This window comes from Monopterus albus, unplaced genomic scaffold (genome assembly GCF_001952655.1).
Source record: "Monopterus albus unplaced genomic scaffold, M_albus_1.0 scaffold186.1, whole genome shotgun sequence".
NCBI classification, from domain to species: Eukaryota; Metazoa; Chordata; class Actinopteri; order Synbranchiformes; family Synbranchidae; genus Monopterus; species Monopterus albus.
The window spans coordinates 2,415,607-2,425,301 of NW_018128066.1; the positions used below are offsets into that span (position 1 = coordinate 2,415,607).

The 9,695-nt window shown below is 39.0% G+C and overlaps 1 protein-coding gene across 3 annotated transcripts in view; it reads right to left on the bottom strand.

Moving 5' to 3' along the window:
• Positions 1 to 1,888: 1,888 nt before the first annotated feature.
• The window catches only part of LOC109969948 (insulin-like growth factor 1 receptor), a 64,797-nt gene continuing 56,990 nt past the window's right edge, over positions 1,889 to 9,695 (bottom strand). For all 3 annotated transcript variants that reach the window (XM_020617183.1, XM_020617182.1, XM_020617184.1), the window contains one exon: positions 1,889 to 7,485. In XM_020617183.1, the coding sequence (XP_020472839.1) occupies positions 6,966 to 7,485 (520 nt within the window). In that variant the 3' untranslated portion in view covers positions 1,889 to 6,965. The remainder of the gene's footprint in view (positions 7,486 to 9,695) is intronic.

Consider the following 9,695-nt stretch of genomic DNA (forward strand, 5'->3'; position numbering starts at 1 on the left):
CTCTGAGTTCTCTGAGTCACTGGCAAAAGGGCAGTCCCTTTATACCCAAGTAGTACAATACACATCCATTGAAACTCATACTGTTATCTTACATTATAACGACTTCCCCAGCTGCCTTGCTACAGCAAAAGGACAGCAAGACCTTGATACTGAGTGGGGCCGCCAGGTGCCTGGGTGCCGCACTCCCTTTTCCTTCTCACACAAGACACATTTATGAGTGTTGGAAGTAACTTCTGCAGACTATGCAAGCTGAGCTGATAAGCTTGCTAACGACCTTAAAGTTAGCTGATAAGTAGTGCATAAAATAAAATCAAGACATCAATCTTAGTGTGAAGTGATCCTTTAAATCTTTGAACATATATTAAATTCAGAGTGAAGTGACCTTAAACATAATGACATACCAGCATCTGCTATGCTGGCATCCACATTCCCCCCTTTTTGTCCTTCAGGACAAATCCTGCAAAAGCAAACTGTTAACTTGTACAAACTGTTATTCTGAGAGTAACATTAACTGTTTCAGGAATTTCAGTATCATCCTGTGAACGTAACAAGTGACATAAAAAATAGTAAATGTTAATAAATGTGAATACAAGTGAAACTTAAAAAGTGACCTTAGAAATAACAAATGTGAATAAATGTGAACAAATGTGAAACTAAAAAATGACATTAGAAATAGTAAATGTGAATAAATGTGAAACTTAAAAGTGTCATTAAAATAGCACTGGTGGATAAATGTGAATAAAATGAAAATAAATGAAAATGAACAAAACTGTGATGTTATCTTTCTTTCACTTTAAGCCATACATCATCTGTACAGATCAGCCGTTGTGATCTGGAACTTTAAACCAGACTTTGGAGTGGCCTAGTCAAAGTCCTGACCTGAATCCAATTGAGATGCTGTGGCATGACCTTAAAAAGGCAGTTCATGCCCGAAAACGCTCCAATGTGGCTGACTTACAACCATTCTGCCAAGATGAGTGGGCCAAAATTCCTCCACAGCGCTGTGGAAGACTCATGGCAAGTTATCGAAAACGCTTGATTGCAGTTGTTGCTGCTAAGGGTGGCCCAACCAGTTATTAGGTTTAGGGGGCGAACACATGTTCATACTGGGCTATGTAGTTTTGGATTTTGTTTTCCCTTAATAATAAAAACCTTCATTTAAAAACTGCATGATGTGTTTACTTGTGTTATCTTTGACTAATATTTAAATTTGTTTGATGATCTAAAACATGAAAGTGTGACAAAAATGCAAAAAGATAAGAAATCAGTAAGGGGGCAAACACTTTTTCACACCACTGTATTTTGCATGTAGCTCTGTATCTGTAGCCTTGTAGGACCAAATGATCATTTCTCTTGTTGCATCTCCTTGTTTTGTGTGCTGTAACCTTGTGTTAGTCAGTCTCCAGGCATTCTCCACTTCATTTCTTCAGCTGCCAGGACCACCATCAGTTCACCTCTCTGAAGTAATCCCAGTTTTAAATTCAGCTGAATGGCTACTGCACTGATCTGGTAGTGGTGTGATTTTCAACAGTCCCAGTGGTCTCTCTTGTTGAGGTTGCTTAAGGCATCACCCAGATTTCAGTTCTCAACAACCATGTCATTATAGCACTTCAATTAACAATGGAAAATAGTCCTGATATGGTAACAGCACTTAAATAATCACTAATAATGATAACATCTGATGGAAATGACTGATTACTGTAGTGGGAATACCAAGAAAAACTTTTAACTAAAGCATAAACATGTAACAGTAATCAGTAAGGATGAAAAAATTGTTTCTGGAAATATTAAATAATCATTAATCAATATACATTACAAGTCTACTGGACGTTTTCCTGTTCTTATTAGAAACGGTTCAAACATGTACAACTGATACAAAGCAATGAGACAGTTTGCATACAGTTTTATTCATCTTAAATCTTGTGTAGAAAAAAGAATCAGAGAAACAAATGCTCTCTTTTTCCTTCAGCCAGTTTCCCAGTAGTCAGAATATACTGATAACAGGAAAAATTCTTACACCAGCATGTACAAAAGAAAGCCAAAATGAAACCTTAGTCTAACAGATTATTTCAATTGAAACAAGAGATGGAAGGCTATGAATAGTTTACAAACATCAAAACCTTGGTAACAAACTGACCATCTATGTAACAAAAGAAAAAGAGAAACTTGCTTCACTTAATGTCCACTCTGTGGTGTTACAGTGGTAAATGTGAGACAAAAATCAGACCACAAAAACCCATCCTGACATTGTCATGTCAGAGCAAACTGGCACTAGACTGATAAGCCTGTTGTTGGAGGAGGACTCTGCAACAGAACCCACATCACTGAGACTCCTGGGATGAAATGACAAACCTGCCTTGTTAGCACAGGAAGACATGAAAGATGCTTTTTTTCTGGCATCATGGTCGCCAAGGCACCAAAGTGAAGAACCTCAACAATCTGCCAAACAACACATGAAGAGGAAGTGACATACAAAACATCATTAACTAGCTCCTCAGTTACAAAAGGTGTTTCCATAGCAGACAGTACAGATCATTAGCTAGGTCTCAGGTCATGTTTGAAGAACCAAACAGCCTAAATGAAACCAGATGTTGTGCACTTATGAATGACTGGCTAGACTTTGCTTACTAACAAGAAAGAGCCTTCAGTGAATGCTGAAGCCAGTTTGATCGTTTGGAGTTTAACCTGTCAGTTCACTAACTGTTACAGAGGATGGAGCACTGTACAAGGTGGGAGGGAAACAACTTGTACTGTAATGGATATTAGCAGCAGTAGTTTGTGAGTGTTGTGTTGAAAATGAACCTGTGGAAAATGTACCCATCTAAACACAGGCCACCAGAATCCAGCCAGCATTTTTAAGCAGCAACAAGTGACTGACAGAATACCCACAATGGCTCTCTGCTATATGTAGTGAAAGGATGCAAAGGGCCACAGTTTTAAACTGTCACACTGAAAATAGAGCAAAAGCTGGCTGTAAATTTGCAGTCCTCTATATACATCTCCAGTTCCATTTCTAATGTGTCAAGATACTGTAACAGCATTTTCCCCCAGCACATGCCTAGGCCAGAAAAATAACACACCCAATGTCAGACATTTCTGCTTAGAGACAGCGTGGTCCTTCTCACTGTCCACAAAACCACAATGCAACAGGTCATACCTGGATAATTTTTCTCTCCTGGCTGTTAGTAACCAAGTTTCAGATTTATACCTCTGATGTATTACTTTTACATTGTGGTGTCCCCCAGAACTCTGTGTTATGTTTTTTTAATCGTGTAGCAGCAAGAGGTTTTTTCCATGGTATATTTGATTATTCTGGAAATACCTTTAGTACAGATGGAAGTGTTAACACATGGACTTGAGGCTGAGGTCTGAAAACAGCAGCACGCCAGTACAGTCGGAAGAGGGGAGGGGAGAGGGGAGTGTAGAGAAGGGAAAGGTGGGGAGGCTGGGAGATTTTAACAGCAGCAGAACTACACTTCATTCTTTCTTCATGTTGTTCACAGTTCTTCTCACAACAGAACATCTGAGAAGCACACAACACCAAGTGTTGTCATCACAGTTACTAAGACTTGGTCTTAGCTGGACCACCTCCTTATTTAATTGATTTGTCCCAAATTTCACCAGCAGCTGTTATAATCAACTAGGAGCCTGAATAGTTTCCCCGATTAGATTATCTGCAGATTAGCGAGAAATATCTCCCCACAGTAACCCAGTTTTCCCTGTTAAGCATCATGTTTGTGCACCAGCCTCCTCCGCCATGATGGTTTGGTTTGTGGTTTGATTTCGGCCATATTAACAGCACTCAGCAAGATGGTCATTACAGCTGGACAACAGAGATTAGACTTGTTTTCTGTACAAATATATAAACTGAAAATGAAAGTACAGTGAGGTAGATGGATGGTTGAGAGAATAATAACCAAAAACCCCCAGAAAATAGAACAAAAATATTAAAAAAAAAAACAACTTGAGGGGAACTTTTACAGTGATTTACACTTCACAAAACAAATAACATAAATAACCAAGAAACACCTGGGCTGAGAATCCAAATACAGCTTTTGAGGTGAGTCTTTAAAATCTATTCCATGTGGTCCATATATTCATCTTCATATTTTAGTCTCTCATGTTTCTTCAGTTAACCTTCATAAAGCAGTCTGTTACATGCTCAGGTGTTCAACACGGGGAATATCCTGTCAGTCAAAGAACTGACCAAACGTGTCTTGTTGAATTTGGATTTAATATGCGAGCTAAAGAACATCTTCAGGAGGAGAGCCTCAGCAGCATCCGCCCCTCTTACGAATCCTTTAGTGTTGTCCTCAGCTGCAAAATCTTATTTATCCTGACACGTTTTTAAAAAATCTTCTCTCAGTGCTGTAAGATAATTATTTCTCAACACAATTTAGCTTCAGGAACCTTCTACAAATATGCTGATATGTTGAAAAAGAAATAACTATCCAGCAGACAGGGTTTTACACTTGCCTTTGGAAAAAATAAGATGTTAAGACTCATTGCTACATTAAATCAATTCTGTTTTGCATTTACTTTGTACCATGAACCCAGTTATTAGAGAGCACAACCATATAGTAACTTGAAACTGACAAACTGTGATAAAACATTATCAGACAAGTCAAAAATTCATCAGTAAAAAATAGTTATCTAAATAATTAAAATGGAGCATAAAAAGAAACCTCAAGTTTAACACCTTTTCTTCCAAGAATACAATTTCTTCCTCTTCTATTTATCTTTCACTAGTATGTGGTAATAACCTATGACATGTTGCAGGAGAATGTCATTTAAAGATTTCTTTCTCAATATAAACCAACTGAACAAAAAGCTCTAAGTAGTATTAGCAAGCTAACTGAAATTTAGCTACAAGAGTTCACACACTGTTATAGCAATATGCAGTACAGACTATAGATAACTAACATTACAGTGTGCGCACTGGCTGCTGTGGAACACATGTGTGTGTGTGTGTGGGGGGGGGGCTAAATAAATTATGGTTTAATTTATTACATCAACTGATTGTGGGTAAACAGGACTGAGAGAAAGGCATAAAGCTTTATATTTCATTTTGTGCTCTATTTCAATTATTTAACAATAGCTTTGCACAGCAGGGCTGCACTAAGCATTGCACCTTGTACCAGTGTATCAGCAATTGCAAACTATATCATTTGTAGCTATATTCAGTTATGTGTCTGACTTGTCTAATAACATTTTGTCAGTATTGGGGCCCCATACAAAAATAGCATGGATCCATTAAAAAAACTGGAAAATCCCGTTCTGGTTTCAGTTTTAGGAAAAACTGTTCTTACTTAATGTCAAAAGAAAATGCAATAACAGAGCCAGGGGGACACAGAATCAGACACAGAAGACTGGATGTCTCTGGGTATGAAAGCACAAACCAACAGGAAAGTAGAAAAATTAATTTTCTCTTTGTCCTGAGATTTAGTTGGGACTCAGCAGTGACACTTGACCTCTGAGTATAATGATGGGTATACAGGGTCAAGTCCAAACCTCAGAAGACAAGAGGTCAAAGTGCCCTAAAGAAGATTAGAACATTGATGGTCACTGGTGCCATCACTGTCCTCTAGTCAAATGGGAGGGAAAGTAACCAGTGTTTCAAACCACAAGGCAAATGGTCGTACCTTTTACGCAAGCATTGAATCAAAACCAGCTCAGATACTTTACACAATTACAAGCATTAAAAATATGCACTGTGGAAACATTTGCTGATCCAACCTGAAGCAGTTTTCTCTTTTTATATATAGATATCAACTATATTACAACCACAAGAGAAATAAGGAATAGCAGCTTCTCTCTGTACACGATGAATGTCTCCAACCGTATAAAAGTTAGAAAAGTGACACAAACAACTGGTACATAAATGCTCTGTCCACATAGATGATGTAAATGTTGGAGACTAATGACTGGTCTAAAAGATACCTGTTTGAAAATAACAGACGCCTCTGAACTCGGACCAAAACCTGATCGAAAGACGTTCATATTCTTTATCTCTTTATGCTTTTCCCTCTGCAGTCCTCTACCTTGAGGCTTTTTTTTGCTTCTTTATTGACTGGATTGTGTAGACAAACCATAATGGAGAAGCACTTTGAGACAGGATGTGACTCAATTTCAGATAAAAAGATGTAACCAAGATCTATGATGACAATTTGATAAAGTACAGTAGCTGCAGATATCAGACAGCAACAGACAGCAGGACTGATGTACGACTGCATCAGCAACAGAGGGAAACTAACATCCCTTTGATGGGAGATTTTAACCATGGTGTGGTTGCAGATCAAAGGCCCTTTTTTGCTTCAAATTTCAATCTGCTATGCATCAAGGCAAGACTGCAGAGGGGAGAATTTGAAGGAATTTTTTGGCAATACATTTGGCAGATTTTCTTTTGCTGTGGCTGTTTTTTTCAGTGGACTGGCTGTTGACCTGGCAGAAACCCAGCCTGCAGCCGATGAAGACGCTGACCTCTCTGAAGTGCTTCTTCTTCACTCAATGCAACAGTTTTACCATAATGCCCACCCAAAAGCAACCATGCCAGCCATTTAAAGGCCTACACATTTTGTTTTCCCATTTAGAAACATAAAAAGTAACAAACAATTTATAAAATAAAGACAGAGAGAGAGGGAGATCCCCCCCAAGATGATGTTTTGTGTTTCCTTTCTTTACTGTTTTGTTGGTCTTCCCATTCAGCAGCCAGGGCAGTGTCATGTCTGACAGCCAGCTGGTAGAAACCAAAACTAGAATAATATGAAAAAACATGTGCGGACTTACAGCAGAATACGAACTGACAGTTTTCTGCAACAGCGTTTGCTCCTCACTGAGCAGCGAAAGTGGCAGACATGGTCTTGCTGTATTTGATTTTAAAAGAAAAAAATCCCAGTCACTGTAACATCAGGTTCTGCAGGGCAGTAGGTGGCAGGGTTTGCAGTCTGGTGTGACTCTCATTTCCATCAGCAGGCAGAGGACTGTGGGAGAGGCACGGCACGCTCGTTTTTGCGTCCTCCATTCATGTGTGTGTACGGCGGCAACTCCTCCAGAGACGGTCGCATATTGACACCTGTGCCTGACCCTGCTGCAAGGCCTGGCCCCGGCAGCCCATTTGCTGCCTGCTGCCCAGAGGAATGCTTGTCCATGGCAGCAGATGACATACTGGGAGAGGTTGGGGAGCTGGGAGCTAGCGAGGGGGCAAGTGGAGCCTCTGAGCTCAGGGAGGGAGGGGCCTGCTGAGGGACTGGGGTTTCCTGTGGCTGTGGCTGTGTGGAATAAGCAGGATCAAGAGGATCGTCATCAGCGTTGTCCATCTTGTCCAGGTGGAGCTGCGGAGCATCAGCAGGTTTGTTATCGGCGCTGTAGAAAAAACTAACCTCTTTGAAAGATGGGTCCAGCTCATCCTTTATGCCGCTGATGATCTCCACAAAGGATGGACGCATCTTAGGATTGTACTGCCAACACGTTCGCATCAGCTCAAACCTACACACATATACAAACATATAGGCTAGCTCAGTGTGCATCAACAACATGTACTCAAGTAGTAATAACTATCCAGACAAGACAATATTTACTTTTGCCATGTTTACTTTCTGTTGCCAAGACGGCTGATTCTATTGCTGATGCTACTTTCACCAGGGTCCAGATAAAATGGATGAAATCTGTAGTAACATTGTCTGATAGCGCTGGCATTGCTTTCTGTGAAATTGACCAATTACATAAACTGGAAAGTAAGGAAACCAAATTGCTGCCTTTGAATTACTGGCTAAAAGACTCAAGATCTAACAGTGAAAGAATGTCAAAGCATAGTTTGTGTTGCAAGGATCGCAAGCAAAAATATGTTTGTTCTTTTGTTACCTCTAACTTATGCTTTTTTTGTGTACTTCTGTTGTCTGTATTTGGTCTAATACTGTATTCACCAGATGAAAAAAAAAGCTTACAGTATGTGGTTTTAGACTAATGTAAAAGACTCACACACCAAGTATGTCTAGATATATGACTTTATTTAATAAACACACGGTTTTGAGCAATGTGTTTTGCTTTGCAGCTTCTTCAGGCTCACTCATCTCAATGTTTATGCTTATAATCTGTAACAGGTGTGTGCTTTAAAAGTGCTGCTGGTTGAGTAGCAAAACAAACAGTTGGACATGTCGACTGATTGAAAAGACACAGAAAGGAATACTATTCTTCATGTTCAGTGCTACCATCCTAAAAAATGATTTCTAATATTCCTTATGAACAGTCTGTTAGTTTGAAACGTATCTATACAAGAGAGTCCAACTCTGAGGCTACAGCCAAGGAAAGTGTCTGCGCTTTAAAGAGTGAGGCAATGATGACAAAACTCTTAATAAAGCAATTAGAGCTAGAAAGTTAAAGAGAGCAGTTACTGAATCTGACCTAGAAATTGTCAGAGAACTGTCTGTCCTTTGTACTAGAATATAACAATGTCTCTGCAGAGATTAAAAACATTATTAAACTAGAATTACTGCTTTGTGGTTGCATGTGTCCACCAAGATGTCAAATTCAAGGGTATAAAACAGAAATGACCTTGACCTTTGACCACCAAAATCTAAATCAGGTCATCCTTGAGTCCAAGTGAACATTTGTGCAAAATCTGATAAAATTCCCTCAAGGTGTTCCTGACATATATCGTGTTCACAAGAATTGTATGGATGGAGTGATAACCTAAAAACATAATGTCTCCAGAAGCAGCTGTCGCTGGCGTGGAGGCATAAAAATACTGGGAGGTGACCCAAGCTTACAGCACCTAACTTACTGCTCACCTCGATTTTGTTAAAACAGAGGTCAAAATATTTGTGATCTCTTGGTATGGTCAACATATACAGCTGACTGGTCATTGTACACACTGTACAAACACGTTTAATACAAAAGTATTTTATTATACACACACAGGTGAAAAATAGGATACAAAAGGATTTATAAACTGCATGACCACACACGTTATCTACATGCTCAAATGTCTGCACAGGCTTGCATATGTTGGCCAAACCAATTGTCACCTCAATACGAACACAAAGGAGCTATTAGGAATGGAAATGTAGATTACACTATTGTCTGAAACTAAATTGATTTAAAAACATGGCTCAGCTTGCACCCTCCCTTAAATGTAGAGATTTGGAACAGTTTTGCCAAATCCTAGAAGAGGAGATATAAACAGCTATTGCAAAGAGAAGCATATTGGATGCAAACATTAAACACTATATAACCCAGTGGTTTAAATGAAGTGCTGGACTTGAACCCATTCCTGTGATATTATATCTTTACTGCTCTTTAGACATATAGGTGTTTATCCTGGTTTAAGGAAAGTTTAGCTCAGAAGTAGACAATAGGCTGAACACATATGATACTGGCACTTATTATACAGTGCCTTGCAAAAGTATTCATACCCCTTGAAATTTTCTACATTTTGTCACATTACAACCACAAACTTAAATGTATTTTATTGGGATTTTATGTGATAGACCAACACAAAGTATCACATAATTGTGAAGTGGAAGGAAAATGATACGCGGTGTTCAAGAATTTTTACAAATAAAAATCTGGCGTGCATATGTATTCAGCCCCCTTTACTCTCATATCCCTAAATAAAATTCAGTGCAACCAACTGCCTTCAGAAGTCACCTAATTAGTAAATAGAGTCCACCTGTGTGTAATTCACTCTCAGTATAAAT